The sequence below is a fragment of the Narcine bancroftii genome, chromosome 10 (assembly GCF_036971445.1).
Source record: "Narcine bancroftii isolate sNarBan1 chromosome 10, sNarBan1.hap1, whole genome shotgun sequence".
NCBI classification, from domain to species: Eukaryota; Metazoa; Chordata; class Chondrichthyes; order Torpediniformes; family Narcinidae; genus Narcine; species Narcine bancroftii.
Window position 1 is genome coordinate 17,155,986 of NC_091478.1, and position 17,888 is coordinate 17,173,873.

Below are 17,888 nucleotides of genomic sequence, written 5' to 3' on the forward strand. Positions count from 1 at the left end.
GCTTCCAGAAGTGAAAGGGTGGCAGTTTCTCACCCAGTCCTGAGAACAGTTCCCAAATTTTGAATAAGGTGATACAGAAATCAATGTAACTGTGTAGCGGTTAGCACAAAGCTATTGCAGCACTAGCAAACCTGGGTTTGAATCTGCTACTATCAGCAAGGACATATTGGTTTCCTCCCACATTCCAAAGATGTGCAGGTTCGTGGGTTAATGGGTGCATTGGGGTGGTGTGGGCTCATGGAAAGGAAGGGCTTGGTTATTCTGCTATACCTTTAAATTTTATATTTTAAAGCAGTAAGAAAGCTGCACGAGAATTTCTGACAGCTTTGAAGCTGTATTTGAAAACTGGGTAACTGATGGCCAGTTTCAAGGCAGAAATCTCTTCAGATTGTTCAGGAAGACTGAATTGCGGATGAATTATTGGTGTCTTCTGAATCTCCCAACGAGATTAAAGCTGGAATTCACTCCTTATATCTGCCCACAAAATGGTAAAATGCTACATGCCCCTCATTAGAGGAACTATTTGAATGTGATATCATCTCTAATTTTAATAATATCAAAAATTAGTGATTAGTGCTAATAAAAATGTGTATCAGAACTGGAAATTAATGCTGCATTGAATAATTTGGACCCTTCGTGACATTTATCATTTACCTAACATTAATCTGAGTGAACAAAAGATTAATTAAAGCAAGCATACACCAAATTTTGATAGCCAGCCAATTTGATTGGAATTTGCATTCCCCAATGTCCTTTGTCTAAACACATATCATGCAGGAATTAAACTTGGTTGTACAAGCAACAAAGCTGTTGAAATGATAAATGGATCGCCATATCTGTAGTTCTTATAATTTTGGTGAACTGTTGAAATTTGAGGCACAAATTATCAATCTTAGCCACGCCAATATAATTCATACCATGCCTGTGCTGAGAGTTCCAAGCTAATCGCTTGATTTCATTTCAAACCAGCACCATAATTTACTAAACAGCAATAAAAAAAATTGACGTCACTTTCCAGAATCTTATGATACCTACTAATGAATTTGATCCAATGTAATTGTTACTCTAGGTCCTTCAACTGGTGGAGCCATTGCTAAAACAATAGGATTTCCTTGGTTGATGGCAATTATTGGAATTATTGACATACTATATGCTCCACTCTGCTTTTTTCTTCGAAACCCTCCTGCCAAGGAAGAAAAGATGGTAAGAAAATATAATAATTTTTCAGTCACTCTCATTGTTGGCTAAAATCCTGCACACAGTAAAACTCAAATTCATTTTGTTTCAGGCTATTTTGATGAATCAAAATTGCCCTGTTAAAACCAAAATGTACACCACTCAAGACCATTTTCAGAAACTCCCTGAGACTGATGATTATGAAGAAGAGTCTAGGAGTGATGAATGATTGGGAACCTTGCCATTTTCTTTATCCTATCATTTTAATGTTTTGTGATTTGCCCTTTCAAATGTCTTAATATATTTTAATTATTCTACCATCAAGTCATACCAAAGTTGTAACCTTATTTATCCTGTATTAGAACTAATTAGAAATGCACCATGGAGTTTGGGGAGTGGGTGAAGAAAGGTGGTTCAGTAGAAATTAAACACGTAAATCTGCAGACACCATGAGTAAAGTAAAAACTCAATGCTCGAGAAACTCAGCTGTTCAAACGGTGTCCTTTATGTAGCAAGGATAAAGATTCATAATGGATCTTGGTGTGTCTTTACTACACAACGTCAATGTATCTTTAATGTACATTATGTATCTTTATCTTTGCCACAGAAAGGACACCGTTTCACCAGCTGAGTTGCTACGGCATTGTGTTTTTACTTGAGTACAAATGATAACCAGCAGCCTTATCAAATAGTGATATTTATTTAAATTTGCCAGTCAGAACCAATAGTATTTTCAAATGTTTAATTCTAAATATATATTTTATGACCTTGCATTTTTTTAATACATGTTCATTGTTCCAAATAATTGCTTCAAATAAAGCAGATTTATGTTTATAGATGCCAAAAGGCTACTGCAATTTTGTAATCAATTTGAGATTTTTGTGTCAAAATAAGATAATTTAAACAGCTACCACGGTTTGCTTTTTTTTAAAAAGCACAAAAAGTAAAGAAAGTTGGTTAAGTGTCAAGTAAATAAAAAAAAGTATTGTTTCCACAAAGTAGAGCTCTCTTGGCATCTATTGTTATGGTCCTATTTCCTCTTCCACAAACAAATGTTTCTTGCACTGATAAAATGATTAAATAGTGAACTCTGATAAAGGTACTTTGTGAAAGTTGAAAACTGTTTACTCTTGAAAGCAAGCGCACGGTTTCTATAAACTAAACACGCATGTATTGTGGGCCACTTTTCTCTCTGTAACAAAACATGTATGTGCCTTCATTAAATTTAATATATTTACATGCCTTCATTAAATTTACATGCAATAGATATGTTAAACTTTTACTGCATTAATTTTCTACACAGACTCTTCCTGTTAACACTTGAGCTGCCAACATTCTTGACCATGAGTATACTCAGAATCCATGATTTAAAGTGCACTGGATGATCTAATTCTGTCAACACCATTCACAGATACATAAAAGTAGACATTCATTTATGACACCGTGACAAATCACAAAGTTTATGGTAAAGACAACATATCCCGTGCATGTAAATATAATCACTGTCCACAGATGGACTGGACAGTTGGTTGCTTTGTGCACTAACAGATGGGCAAATATAAAGATGTACAGAACATCTTCTGTTGATCAATAAGTGGGCTTGTTAATCTGCAGTCAGATGTGTGTCTGTGGACGTCTGTGGATGTACGTACTTTTGCTTCCTGGACAAATATCAATAATAAAGGTATCCGGAATAATATGGCACTGGTTTCTTAATGATCTGTGATTCTGAATTGGGTAAGAGCTTGAAACCTATTTTAAGGCATTTATTTGGAAAATATTTGGGAAATTTTTTATATCAAACAGTTCCTTATCACATACGGCACAAACATAGTTGCGAAAGAGAACAGCTGGAATAGCAAGCCTGTCTCATATCATTATGTGGCTGCCACACAATGATTCTCAATGCTCTCACTTAGGAGCAGGTACTTGATCACTTGGGAGAGGCTAAAAATCAATTGAAGCTACAATTCAACTGAAAACAAAAGCAGTGATTTCTGGCCTGCATCTACCTGTAAAAATGAGCTCCAGGATATCTCCGTAACTACACGATACACCTGCTGTTTTTGATACGTGCCAACATTAACCTCAGACATGAACTCATCCAATTCTTGTTCAATTCATGGTATAATGTTGGACACATTATGATGCTCACTTGAGTTCTAAAGGTGGAAGGCTGTAGAATGCTCAATGTATTTAACGTTTCTCTCCACTTCTTCAGCAAAATCATCGGGTAACTAATTTAAAAAAAAAATGATAATTTAATTAAAACAATAGTGCAGCCATTCAAAAGAATAGCTGTATGCCACTCCACCCCCATGTTGGGGGGGGGGGGGGGGAGCCACAGTCCAAAATCATGTTTTTAATGTTGGTTGGAGAGAAGTATGGAAGAAACCAACTAAAGTTGATTGCATAAACTTTGAGCAGAGTTCTAAGGGGGCCAGAGCCATAAAAAGGTAGAGAGTGGCTGGTTTAAGGAATTAAATGCTTGCTTGCTACCCTAACAGCATCAGAAATGTACATGTTCATAAAGACCAGCGCACTCAGTTAGTCTGCGCAGCATTCTCAGGTCATGTGATGATGCTTCAATTGATTTCATTCTCTCCATGGAATGGAGCATTCATAACTCCATTATAACTCCATTGGAATTTCCATGTGCAGAAAACTGAGGGCTTCATCACTCAATCTCTCCAATTGGTGATTAGCATATTGACAGCTAATATTACAGGATGAGACACCAGACAGCTGCTTCCATGCCATCCAATTAGCAATAGGCCTTGGTGTCATGTCTGCTGGGAGTGGGATAAGGTGATTGGGGAGTGATCCTGCAGAGGGAAAGTTGAGGGGGGGTGGGGCTAGCTTCACCCTGGGAGAGAACAGGCAGCTGACGAGTTGGGAAGACTGGCAGGATTGGGGTGACGAGGGAGGGCAGAGGTCGGTGAGTGAAGTGCAAAGGAGCAAGAAAGATAGGTGTGAAAGGTTGGAGGGGAAAGGTTCCTGAGAAGATGGGAGCTATACTATTCTGGTTAAGGGAAAGGAACTTGATAGGATAGGATGTGTGCTCAGTCAATGGGATGGAAAAAGGAATTATGGGAATGAGCGACGAGGGAGCTGAAGAAAGGCTGAGTGCTGCGAGCGAGCCATTAGAATGAAGGGTAGGAGGGAGAGACTGTGAAAGAAAAGGTTGCTGACAAGTGAGGGAATGGGTATAATGGAGAGATAATGAAGGGACAGGAAAGTGAGTGAACCAAAGGATGATTAAAGAGGGAGAAACTGATTAGAGGATGGAGAATACTGAAGGAAGGAGATTAAGCATTGGAGTTGGGGCAAAGAGGCCAAGAGGATGTGGGCAAGTGTGTTAATGTGTTCTGAATGTATGATATGTGCATGTAGACAAGAGCTAATATTGTGCATTAACTCTAACATTCTTGGACTTGCTTGCTATTGATGTGAGGACTGTGCATCAACCATCATGTTAAAACCGATTTAGCATAACTTCCATTCTTTCAAACTGGAGCCACTGTCACTTCTGGCTATATGACACATCAATGTTTTCCAAGGGACAGATGGACACAGGGATCAATATATTATTAACTAATTTATACTTTACAGAAAACACGTGGTATTATAATTATGCTTCCCCCCCCATTAAAATTTACTTCACCTTGCAACCATCCCTCACCGTCACCACACCATCCACTTCATCTTTCTTACCTGTCCTCGCCACCTCTTCTCTCCGTGACATGCTCCTTGTCTTCTAATTCTGCCGAACCCGCAACTCCTGGGGAGGGAGGGACACACTTGTGTGTGTGGTCAACAGTCACCGCCCCTCAGTTCCCCCTCCCAGAGTCCCATGTGACCCAATGCGTGCCGTGTCCGCCGACACTCAATGCCCACCACGTCAGTGAGGTGCACAGTCCTGTGTGATGTCAGTGCCTGCCATCCTCCACCATGCAGGATCACATTCATGGAAACTGTGCACGTTTGTTGGTCTGTTGCTGTAGTGGCCAACTCATTAACATTCCATGCTTGTTTATTTTGCCTTTTTGTTTTACAATTGGTACACCTGCTCATTCCATGAATGGGGCAGGGAAGCTGCCTAGTATGTGAAATGTACAGAGGTGCAATGCATTGCCAAAGTGGCACAGCCCCACAGAGTAGCTTTCACTGATAAGATGGCAGAAAACAAATGGGCATCGAGGATCCAATAGCACAGGTGTCACAAAAACAGCAACACTCTCTGGTTTTGTTTGCCTTGGATGACATTCCATCAACCCCAAGTACTGATCTATATCAGGCCTGTACCAGCGTGAAGATTTACATTTGCAGTTTAATTTTGTTTCACTGGAGAAAAGTCTGTAAACCACGGAGCAAAAACAAATTGCTGGAGGAACTCAGTGGGTAATGCAGTATATTCTAAAATGATGTACTTAAATTATGCCAGAGAACATTGATTGCAGACAAGGTGCTCTTCTGCCATTCCTTTCTTAACTTCAGTGGCTGTCTTAACCCTTTAGAACAAACGGACTCAGCTCAGTCAAAATAGTAACAGACATTCCAAACAGCCTCAGCATTCACACTCGTAAGCCACAAAATTCCAAGAAATATTCAAGTTTCATTGAGGGAAATACCATTACATTTAAATTATTTCTCCTATCTTAATTAAATTATGCCACTACATGAAAATTATAACTGCAGCTTTCTTGCTTTCACTGATGCAAATTGGTCTATGTCAGTTTTTTCCAGTTTCTTCTCTTTTTACACTCAGAGCAAGATCAGAGTCTGCCTTGACCCGTGGAGGCTCTCAAATACAAAAGTATTTGTTTTAACTTGCTGAATGATCTCTCACAGCTGGCAATGGAAACTGTGATGCATTATCTGGGTAGCAATGTAAAGATTGGGGAAGACGCTCTCATCTCTATACATTCGAGAAGCTCTTCAGGTCTTGATATTTTTTACTTTGGCTCGCCTTGCTTTTCTGCAATCCAAAATTTCTTCATATAGCTGGTGTCCATCAAAAACAAAGCTGTACGATTTGCTCAAATTTTTGTTCTTCTTTAGGTTGTTACCATCAGCACCGTAACACAGTCCCCCGACATCGAGAAGGAACCCAAACTTTGCGTCAGTGCCGTGCAAACAAGCGAACCTTTCGTCATTTCTCCTTAGCCGTTAACCTAGCATCTCTCGTCAGCCATTTGTTTATTTAATCTCTGATGTCATTCAACTTCAATATTCCATTCTTGACAGAGACTGGGTCCTTCTTCAATTGACTCACTGACCAACACTTCTTTTCCATCATCAGAATGATCTTGGAGGTCTTTCAAATCCAGGGCAGCATCGTGGAAGTTCATGCTAGGATCCTGCACATGAGTACTTTGTTCCAAAATCCTAGCAAAGTCAGAAAATCATAACTTAACAATACCGTTGCCCAGCTGCCTTGTGTCACACTTCTTGTTTCACTGGTGTCATTTTCATTACCTGGAGAACTTGAAGCTTCTAATCAAGGTACTTGTTGGTGAGCTTCGCTGCTTCTGGTTTTGCACTCCAACTTAACAACCATGGGCATGGGATTTTGAGATTTTCCCACCGCTGTGCTGAACAAGAAAAAAACATGTAGAGAACTTCTATGGTTCCAAAAAACTTGAACCATCATTATATCCTGCTTGGCTGCAATGTGCACCTACCAAGATGAATGAGTGATTGTCGTAATTAATTCACAAATACTGCCAGGATTGCTTTTCTCATTTATTTTTTGATGAACACCACTTCTGTGTCCCACCAGTGTTGTCAGAACACTGTGACTGACAATCTCATAGTTCCATTTTGTCCTTCTCTAGTTGTTTCAAGATATCTTCCCACCAAGCTCTTAGCATCCTCCCAGCGTTCCTGGATAAAACCAAGGAAGGACTCTCCAACATAGACCGTTTTCTTCTCAAAATCAACATCTACACACCTCACTACTTCTGACATCGGCTCACTGTGTGCCTGATCAGGAGTTGAGTCGAACACGAGACCATAAGTACTTGGCTTTACAAATGCTTCTCAGTAAATTCAGTGAACAGCGGATGCCATCATATGGATGAATTCATTCTGGACACTTGGTGAAAGATGTGGATCTGGAATGACTTTCCACATGAGTGAGCTGTTCTTTCATGACAGAGTCAAAGCTGGCCAGTAGTTTCAGTAAGCCAAGGAAATTTCCCACATTGGATTCGTCGAGCTGAAGTAACTCTGTGTCCTTGCAGGTTCTGAGTTGCAAGGAATTTTATGCAGTGAAGGATTCTCATCAAGATGTCATGCCACTTCTGCTTTTCCCTCCCAATCAGTGGCTGAAATTCCCTGTGAATACCTCTAGTTTCCAGCTAAATTTATTTCCATTTCTTTCCACTGTGTAAAGCACTCCCGATAATTCTTGACATTTTCATGAACATTAATCCTTTCAGGTGCTTTCCACTGGTTGAATTCACGTTCCTGCTCCAACGTGGACTGATAGAACAGGCATAGAGAAGTCAAAAAATACAAAATGCAGACCTTTTAGAAGGGGAATAGACCAGCCATGAGCGAGTCACTTCCTCACCACTATTTCCCAATTTCCTTTGGATCCATGTTTGGTTCATTGACCGGTTAATTGTTGGTAGGAAAGGCCACTCATTGTTCTTGAAATACTTTGAACACAGTTTTATTATTTTTGTTCTCAACAAATCAGGCAGAATTGCTTTTCCAGTATCCTTGTCGAAATTCAGAATTTCAATGTTATGCTGTTCAATCACTTTTGGTATGACAGTTCGAGGCTCTTTGACACCATCCAGTTCACTAAGCTCAGTGACATCAGGTTCAATCTCATCAATAAACTTACCATCACCACCATTGTCTTCCCCTCCTATCATGGCCACGATCTTGGTGGCAACCTCGTCATACACAGATTTTTGACTTGACTTGACTTCCTCCTCGATTGTGACACATTTGGACTTGATCCACCTTCAGATTCTAATAAATTTGAAGCAGGTGCAGGCAACTCCTTGGAACATGTCAAACTACTCACTCTGGGTTTTTCAAAGGGCATGAAGAACTTGTTCAACTTCCTCTGCCTCTAACTTTCATCTCTTCCAGCAGCTCCACATTCCTCCTTCTTCATGAAGAAATGTCGGCTGGTGCTAGGATCAGCGAAGTGGTCAAGCTTGGGAGTTAGATTTCAGGCAGCATCACTCCAGGGGCAGGATCAACGGTCAGGTCAGCAGGCGATAAGCATGAGGCAAAGTCTTAAGGACCAGCAAGGTGGTGGGATATCAGGAGTTAGATGGAGGAGGGGACAGACAGGACTAGGTAGGATTAGCAAGGCGAAGGGGGTCGGGCATCGGGATTAGATGGGAGGGGGAGCCAGACAGACAGTCGGGGCTAGGATCAGCGAGGTGGTCAGGCTTGAGAGTTAGATGTCTGGCTTACCCAGGCTGTGCTGCAGTGAGGGCAAGGATCAGCGGATGGGTCAGCAGGTGACAAGCATGAGGTGAAAGGCGAGGATCAGCATTGGACTCAGCTCTGGACTTCGATATTGGGCGAATGAGGCAAGGACAGTGGTACCCCCTTCAAGTGGCATCCAAATGTAGACACACACACTAGAGAGAGAACTTGGGGTGGGGGGGGGTGGTTGGATGTTGATTGGGGATAAATACAAGAGCACTGGAAATAATATGAAATTATGCATTTGGGTGGATGGGACTAAGGTTTAAAGGTTTAGCTGAAAGACAACACCTCTAAGAGTGGAGCATTTACCTTAATGCTCCCCTGATATTTCAGCCTAAATTTTGTGCTCACATCTCTGGAGCATGAACCCATGAACTCAAACTGCTACCAAATGAATAATCAGTGTAATTTTTCAACAACAATCCTCACTGGAAGTGCAACTTTCCACTAAAAATGGACTTTCTTTAAACAAATCCACATCTTCTCAGAATTATGCGATCACTTTATCGCCACAATTTAAATGTAGGTTTAATCCCACAGAATTTCCCTGGGCAAAGTTGGCAGTAACAAATTCATCATCATCCTAAAACAAAGTGAAAAATATTTCAGAAGACTAGCGTTTATGCCACAGTTAATAGTCTACTATCATTACCATTGCAGTGGGAGTAATACTGCAGGTGGAATGCATTTGCTTTTCAATGAAGCAGCCAGGTTCAAATCTGGGTCAGATTTTCCCCAGATGGCATGAAATAAATCTTGGTTGGGTTCAAACAAATTCACAAGGTGGAGTCTAATTTGTCAATTCTATCTGATCACCAGTGAAAACTGTTGAAAAATGCCAGCCTATTAGTTATTCTTCCAAAATTGGGTTTGGTGTACCTGGGTCCACAAGAGGAGAGTTTATTTTGTATTTCACGGAAGAATTTTGTCCTTCCCAGCCATCTTTCACCATAGAGGATGCCATTCTGGCCATTGGTTCCATCCCAGCTCCCAGCAGAGCAATTTCATCAGTCCCATTGCCTTGTCTCCTTGTAGCCTTGGAGTTCATTCTCTCTCATGTGTTCACCATTAGGTTAGATTCTTTTTTTTTTGCCACCTACCTGCACCAGGGATGAGGCTGCTCTTCAGCAGGGAAGGCTAAAGGGAGATTGGATGAAGAGGGATGAACTGATTCTATTGGTGGATGGGTAAAACAACACAAATTTAGGATTAAATTATTCAAAAGAGCCAGGCTAGAGATAAATCTATCTCCAAGTAAGTGGCCCTGAATTTGAAGTCAGCAGTGTCTAATTGCAGACCTCTACAATTCTTTCCACAAGGAAATTTCAGAATTCCAATCCAGGGGCTTTTTATTGGTCCCACTGGGTTAGGGGAGAAGGCTAAAAACAGCTGCCGTTGTGGGCTTCAACTCATGTCAGGCAGCATGCTGCTGGCAATAGGCTTCTGGGAACCAAGAATCGGGTCCAGCAATCAGAAGCTGGGTCGACAAGCAGGCTTCCTGAAAGCCTCTGGCACCGATGGCTTCCAAAATGCTTCAGGAATTTGGGAACGGGATCAAGGAGGCACAATTTGAATATCTCAAGCTCACGGGACAACGGGCCCTGCAGCAACAAGGTAGAGGAGTGGGGCTAAGTGGGAGGATGGATCAGTTCAAGAAAGAAAGGCAGAGCAGAACCTATGGGCTGATTGGCCTACTTCTGCTCCTCCGTCTTGTGAACAGAGGTTACGAGGGCGCAGGGGCAGGGTAAACAAAGGAAAGGTTGTGAAGTTTATCCACCTGCAGCTTAAGAACATAGATCACAAATTAAAACTTGTTCAGAAACTGCTGAGAGGATGCCTTGGTGACAAGGCCCTGTCCTGGAAAAGGATCGCCCACATATAAGGGGGCTTGCCAAGCAAAGGTTACTTGCCTGAAATCGAAAAATAATTTGGCAGCTAGCTAAGCAATTCCCACTAGCTCATTGGATTTCTCATGCTGCAAGTACTAATACATTATATGTTTTAGAATATTTCAGACATTAAAATATATATTTTTAAACCAAGAAACTAAATGCAAAATTTTAAAATTTCTGAAACTTTTAAAAACTTATAAACACTTGATACATCCAAACAGTGCATGGATACTGCATCTGTGGAACACAGGGGAAGTCATGTATACACAATTCTTTAGTTACTCTGAGTTGCAGAGTACATGCATGGTATGAAATAAACCTCCTCCTTTTTGGCCCCACTGCATTTGGAAAAATCGCTTTCCTCTACAAGTGTATTTACCCTCACATTGAAAAGGTAAACGAGTACCAGTCGCTGAGTGCAGTGTTTCAGAATTGTAGATACAGGACTTTCTGAGCAAGTATATAAAAGTTACAAATACAGATGCAATTAAATAAGGTTACAAAAACCCCCCCAACAATTTTACAGAATTATATTTATTTGGGGCAGTGTTTAAGTTCAAAATATCCAACTCTCCATTTTGCTAAGGCGGTAGTTGGGGTGATGGGAAGGGAGTGGGGTGATGTGATGGGAGTTGGAGGAGAGGGGGTGGGCAGCTGTTTACTGGAGAACACCCAGGTCTGCTTGTTAAAAATCAAATAGAAAAACCTCAAATCAATTAGCGTTATGATCTCAGCTTTCACAAACAGCTTTCAATTACACCTTGCCAGTTGAATTGGATCACATTCTAACAAAAGTTTAACTGCCCCACTGTTCGGCAGAGAAAATAAGTTGAATGCTTCACTATGTAACACGTACATAAACATTAATTAAATAGCCATGTCTTGGTAACATACATTACAGTTAAAGATGTGAATGTCGGTGCTCATTTCGCACTCCTTGCACAAGCATCTAAGAAGTCAAGAGCAATCATCTTTTAAATTACAAATATTCGTAAAGAAATGAAACATATAGAAGCAAACCCAGATTTACTGTCAATAAATACAAAAAAGCTCACCACAGTTTGCTATATTGATACACATTTGGCAAAGAAACATTTACATAACAAACAATGAAGAACATAAAGGATTAGAGTTTTGGACATGATTCTAATTCTGAAACCTGATCCCAGCAGAAAATTTACATCCACTTTCCAACATTGTGAGAACTCGAGCCACGTAACATGACATCAAGAATTTATTTAAATATGAAAAACTTTTCAATGGGAAGGGAAAATCCTAAATTGATGTGGCTGTTGTTTATTGACACCGTAGTCACATTAACAATCAAATTCACAAGACAGAATAGCAACTGCGTTATAGCACAGAAGCAAAAAAAAGGTCAAAATTGTAAATGTGTGTACTAGAATTATGAGCAAAATGGATTAAAGTCCTGAAATAGATTCCACTTCAATAGTTTGCTCATTTGATTCTTCAGTAAGTGGGTGCTCGTCTGTCTGGCTGCTAATGTCAATTTCATCTGCTGTTAGGGATAAGATGTCATCTGTAAGCTTTGTGACCTTTTTTGTCTGCTGTTCAGAAGGTGCGAAGTCGCTGTATTCTAAATCATCAATTCCCGCTTTGTAGTGGATTGTGAGTAATGTCAAGGCTTGTAACCGTTCGACTGACTTTGAAATGGCAGCAGACAGATGACATTTCTTTTTAGGATCTGTGCAATCCTTCTCTTCTTTCTGCAGAGCATAATTCTGTTCCAGTTCCAGCTCTATTTCATTCTGTAGCTTTTCTGACATCAAGAACAGTTTTTGAAATCGTTCGTCGGCTGGCAATCCTCGATACAGGTCTCGACCAATCTCTTTTACGGCAATTAATACACTATCATCGAGACCTCCGTCCTTCTTCATTGAGAGCTTGCTACCTGTGGAAGAAGTCGTCCGCTTGGAAGGACTGCTGGCACTGTAAGTCTCGGTGTCACTGCTTTCATTGTCTGAGGTGTTTGGAGTTTGCTTGGGTGAGGGCTCCACCAATTCAACCCCTGGATCTGCAAGACGAGCTCTCGGTCCTGGCCTCAGGTTCAGCAGCCGCGTGCTAGTATTGATGATATGCCGTGTTAACCCTGTGGACCGGTTGAAGGATGACTTTGCTTCCAAATCAACTCTCCTTTCAGTGGGAATGGGAAAAAGTGCTTCCGCCAGACATTTATCTTGACATTTTTTATGACATACGTAAGCACAATTCATGCATTGAGAAGCAGCTTTGGTCCAGACTTTCTTTTTACAGTAATCACACCAGGTTGGGTTCTGAAATTGAGTATCTTGGAAATTGTGCTTACTGTCCATGCACAATCGATTTGTTTCCTCCTTAGTAACAGTAGGAATATCCTCCTCCAAATGATCTTCCTTTTCCATTCGAACACTTGAGGTTTCTGTATCACCCTCTTTTAGATAGGTAAAATTTAGTGTAACGTCACCATAGCACAGTTTTTCATTGAATCCCTTGTGGGTACTTAGATTTCGCAATGCAGTCCTACTCACAACAGCTTTTGGTTCTGGGGCGTTAAGCCTGAAGGTTGCCTGATATTCCATTGATGCAGTACAAAGGCATTCCATGGCTATCTCTTCAAGTTTTATGCTCACATGGCCTAAACAAATAAGTTCACCCGATTTGAAAGGCTCTTTGCACCAAACTGCAACATTGATGTATCTGTGGTGCCCCTCAACATCAAACACACACGTTGCCTTGTTCCACTTCCCGAATCGCTTGCGGTAGAGTATCTCTGACGACTCCCACACTTGATTGCCTTCTGCTGCATCCCGCACACTGCCAGTAACTTCTGGGGATTTCTCCTTGGAATCTTGTTTGCTGGCTGTTGACCTGAACAGAGACGCATCTTCCATCTGATCTGGATTTTTACCGACACCCTTTTCAGCACTTTTCTCCGCACTATTGGTGGAAGCTGTCAACTTGTCGGGTTTTTCTGCAGCTAAGTCAGCTGACTCAGGTAGGTTCAGGATTTCAGGAGTAGCTGAAGTTAGCTTTATCTGGGGTCTTGGGGGCACTGGAGGTTTATATGTGGAACCCAGTGCTGGTTTGCTTGGCTGCTGTGTTCCATCAGGGATGTCTAAACACTTTGGCTGGGCAAACTTTACTGCATCTTTTTGCTGGGATTTCAGGGGAATTTGGTAGCTTCCCAGATTTAATTTACGATTCAGAATGGGGGATATAGTTCCTAGTGGCTTGGTGGCAAGTGTAGCTACTGAGCGCTTTGGACTTTGATTAGCTGTTGCATAATCTTCCTTCAAGATCGTGGGAGGCTGTTTGATTTCGGGACACACTAGTTCTTCAAATTCAGAATCCAAGTCTCTGCCATCAGCGTTGTCTAAAATAACATCATCATCAAATGCATGTTGACCAAACTGAGGTCCAAAGCCAGTGTCTTCAAGTTGGCCATTGTTCTCCTGGAGAGAGCTAAATTGCTGATTTTGATGTCCACCTACAGGTCTCTCATAATAAACCAATACTTTGTCACCAGCTTGCTTTATAAGCTTCAAGATGTGTACCGATGACGTCACCTTGGTTCCTGTGGATAAATTAAGCAGATATCAGGAAAAAATGTTCAGAAGAAAACATTGCATTCTTGCCATTTTTTTTTTAAAACTTTGCACCCAAACTAACAAATATGCACAAAATATTTAAACACTGATATTTTAGCTGCATTTTTAACTTCACCAATTTTTAAATAAAACCATGAACTCTCATGGGTGGCACAGTTGGTGCAGCGGTTAGCGCAATGCCTAAACAGGGCCAGCAATTGGGGTTCAAATCCCACGCTGTTTGTAAGGAGTTTGTACGTTCTCTCTGTGTCTGTGTGGGTTCCCCCGGGGGCTCTGGTTTCCTCCCACCGTTTGAAACCCACCAGGGGTGTAGGATAATTGGGTGTAAATTGGGCGGCACGGACTGGTAGAATGCAATGGCCTGTTACTGTGCTATATGTCTAAATTTAAATTTATCTAAATTTAATTTAAATTCATAGGCATAATTTACCAAACCACCAACTTCCTTTCTCCACTCCTGCCAAGATATTTTTTTCCTTAATGCATTTTTTTGCGATTAAGGGATGAGCACCATGAAATTGTAGATAAGGGATTCTAAATATTCACACACAGAAGTTTGAACCACTCCCCTTACTTGCCAAAAACCTTTTAAAGAGCCCTGCATTTTGACACAGATGATGTTGCACAAATAAACCTTGGGAGAGATTGGCATTGCTTTCTGAAGCCATTCAGGGAGTAAGGGCATCAACAAATTAGCCCTTAGATAAGGATCGGGCAGGAAGTGTATAGAGGAATGGACTGAGAAAAGCCATGTCCTTTCCAATTCAGGGGAATATATCCACTGCAAAATTAACAATTACCTCTCAGATTCACCTCGCTGAACCACATCAAGTACAGCACTACTTCTGAAATCCATTCCTTTTAAGTGAAGCACAAAAGTCTGCAGGCACTACGGTTAGTGTTAAAACACAGAAATGCTGAAGGAATTCAGCAGGTCTCACAGAGTCCATAGGAAGTAAAGATATATAACAGACGGTTTGGGCCTTGCCATTCTTCAAGGTACTTTTCTGTGAAATGTACTTATTTTCTGATTTCACTCCAATTAGATTGTAGAAGTACCCGCTCCACTAGAATGTCAATCGTCACAGTAGCAGACTCTGGGTCAATAACATTTCAGTTCAAAGCAGTTTAAAAGTCTGAACTTGAACCCTCTCACCAGGAAATTGAGGATTATGTCAAATAGCATAAAACTAAGTCGGCTTTATGTTTAATTTCACGTGGGTTGATTTTAGTTGTCCCTATTTCAGTGGAGAGATGTTTAAAAGTAAAAACACATCATTGCTGCAAAACTGTTCGGGACAGCCATTCATCTTCGTAAGTTGAAAATGTGTGAATATTCTGTCTAATGTTTTTGCTCGAAGAATGAAAGCCGCTACCAATTTGATCTGTTTTGTTTTCCTTTATATTACTCTTCAAAATTGAAATACTTTTCCTTCAATCACCCTTTTCATTGTATGATTGGATACACAACACTGAGCTCATTACGTATCCAATCATAGCCACTCTCCAATAATGGATGGGTGCTGGTAATAGAACATCTGTCAGATGAATCAACGTGAAATTCCTCAGCAAATTGTAGGTCAAGAGGCTGCACGAGATCAAAGTCAGCCATGTTAGCAGAAGTGTGTATAAACATTAAGCTACTAAATAAGTAAAGTCAGCAAAGAGTTCCTTAGAAGTTAAAAGGAGAAAGGCAACGTGACCTCCAATTGACCAATGCCCTCCCATTTTAATCAGCTCCAGGGATGTAAAGAAATACTTCTCGCTATTCAGCTCCAGACAGCTACATTATCTTTCTCTTCAATGTATGTGTCTGCCAAGCTAGTGTGAGAAGCACCACAGGAGCCACATTCATGATACCATTTGTGGAAAAACTAGAAGATATGACCTTTCTCATGTCCTTTTAGAATGTCTGAAAGTGCAGTGTATCACTTCTGTAATGTAGGAAATATGGCAGCCAATTTGCATAGAGTAACAGAGTAACCTTTGACATCTAGAACAGTGGTTCTCAATCTTCCTCTTTCCACTCACATGCCACTTTAAGTATTTCCTTTGCCATCGGTGCTGTGGTTAGAAAGGGATTGCTTCAGGTGGGATGTGGGTGGAAAGAAAAAGTTGGAAAACCACTGTTTTAATCGTACCTGATTGACTCATTATGTGCATGGTTTCATAACTCCAAAGGAAATGGGCCAATGACAATTTTTCACAAGCCAAATATTTCAGTAACAACTGGGTCCAGAGCAGAGATTCTCAACTTTTCCTTCCCACTCACATCCCACCTTAAGCAATCCCTTACTAATCACAGAACACCAACTGCATAGGGATGACTTAAAGTGCGATGTGAGTGGAAAGAGAAAGGTTGAGAACCACTGACTTGAATTATAATCTTCTTCAGCACTATTTATCAAAGGCTAAATAAATTAAATAAAACCCTTGTTCAAAACAGTGCATAAATAGCATCACCCACTCTGTCTTGGAATTTTCAACCAGATGACGTCAATATTGACCTCCTATTTCTGGTAACTCACTTTTTTTTCCCTTTCACCTTGCTTTTCCTCATCCCTCTGATTCCTCCCCGCTCCCCCCCCCCCCCCATGGACAGCGAATAGTTCAGCATAGGTCCTCCAGCCCACAATGTTGTGATGGCCTATATAAACCTATCCCACCACCAATCTAACCCTTCCCAACTTTGCTGCCCATTTCCTTCTATTATTCTTACATCCACGTGCCTATCTAAGAACGTTTTAAATGACCCTATTGTACCAGCCTCTGTCACCATCCCTACAACACATTCCAGGCATCCACCACTCTGTATATTAAAAAAATACTTCTAACCTCTCCCTTAAACAATCAGTTTGCTTTTGTTTATTTAAATTGTATCCAGTTCACTTATTTCAAACTTTTCAATGCTTTTAAACAATCAAAACTATTCTCAGGACAAAGTCAGCCATTTGTGATGCGATTTATTTTTCTGTAGGCTTTCAAAATCATAACACTTCCTGAGCAAATGAAATCATTCTGTGTCTGACATTCATTAGCTATTGTTATAGATAGAAGCACATAGGTTCTCCTTGAAAGATCCAATAACTTAATTAGAACACAGAGTGCCAACTTATTTACAAATCAAAATTGTGGCGATCACATTCAAATGGACTCCAATTGCAATTTTAAATTCAACCTCGACATCAATTATTTCAACCTACAGAAATGCGTTTCTATTTGGGGCTGAGAAGAAACCTGTCCTCAGTTCTTGCTATTCTATGGCTGAACAAGAACCCTCACTACTGTAATTTTTTTTTTAAATCACATAAAGAACACATTAATAATTCAGATACAAGATTCCAGAAGTTATGGGGGTCATTTATGACTCGCTATCTTACTTTAGAATTTTACTCCAATGTAATTAAATTGTCTGACTTGTATCTTTCCCACTTCCCTTATTTTATATATATATATATATATATATATTTTAAACATTTTTCTTTTAATATCAGTCATATCTAGCAACTCGGTTAGATAATGGGTTTGAGTTTTTCTCCTCTACTATTTTCTTCTTTCCTTTTTTTATAGTATTATTGGAGTTTTTTTCTAAAAAGTATACACTATTTAGAATATGAATTATGGATATGATTTACAATTTATGTTTGTTAGTGATACCCAGAATATCTCAATCATGATTTATTGTCATGAACAGGTCATGTAATTTGTTATTTTGCAGCAACGTCGTAGGATAAACGTACATATTATAATA

General features: G+C 40.3%; 2 protein-coding genes across 9 annotated transcripts in view; one reads left to right on the forward strand and one right to left on the reverse strand.

The window, feature by feature from the left end:
• The window catches only part of LOC138744224 (synaptic vesicular amine transporter-like), a 146,641-nt gene extending 143,766 nt beyond the window's left edge, over positions 1-2,875 (forward strand). For all 8 annotated transcript variants that reach the window (XM_069900046.1, XM_069900043.1, XM_069900042.1 and 5 more), the window contains 2 exons: positions 1,070-1,203; positions 1,289-2,875. In XM_069900046.1, the coding sequence (XP_069756147.1) occupies positions 1,070-1,203; positions 1,289-1,405 (251 nt within the window). In that variant the 3' untranslated portion in view covers positions 1,406-2,875. The remainder of the gene's footprint in view (positions 1-1,069; positions 1,204-1,288) is intronic.
• A 7,820-nt stretch (positions 2,876-10,695) lies between these two features.
• Positions 10,696-17,888, reverse strand: part of pdzd8 (PDZ domain containing 8) — a 150,177-nt gene continuing 142,984 nt past the window's right edge. The window contains exon 5 of the mRNA XM_069900039.1: positions 10,696-14,103. Within this exon, the coding sequence (XP_069756140.1) occupies positions 11,951-14,103 (2,153 nt within the window). The 3' untranslated portion in view covers positions 10,696-11,950. The remainder of the gene's footprint in view (positions 14,104-17,888) is intronic.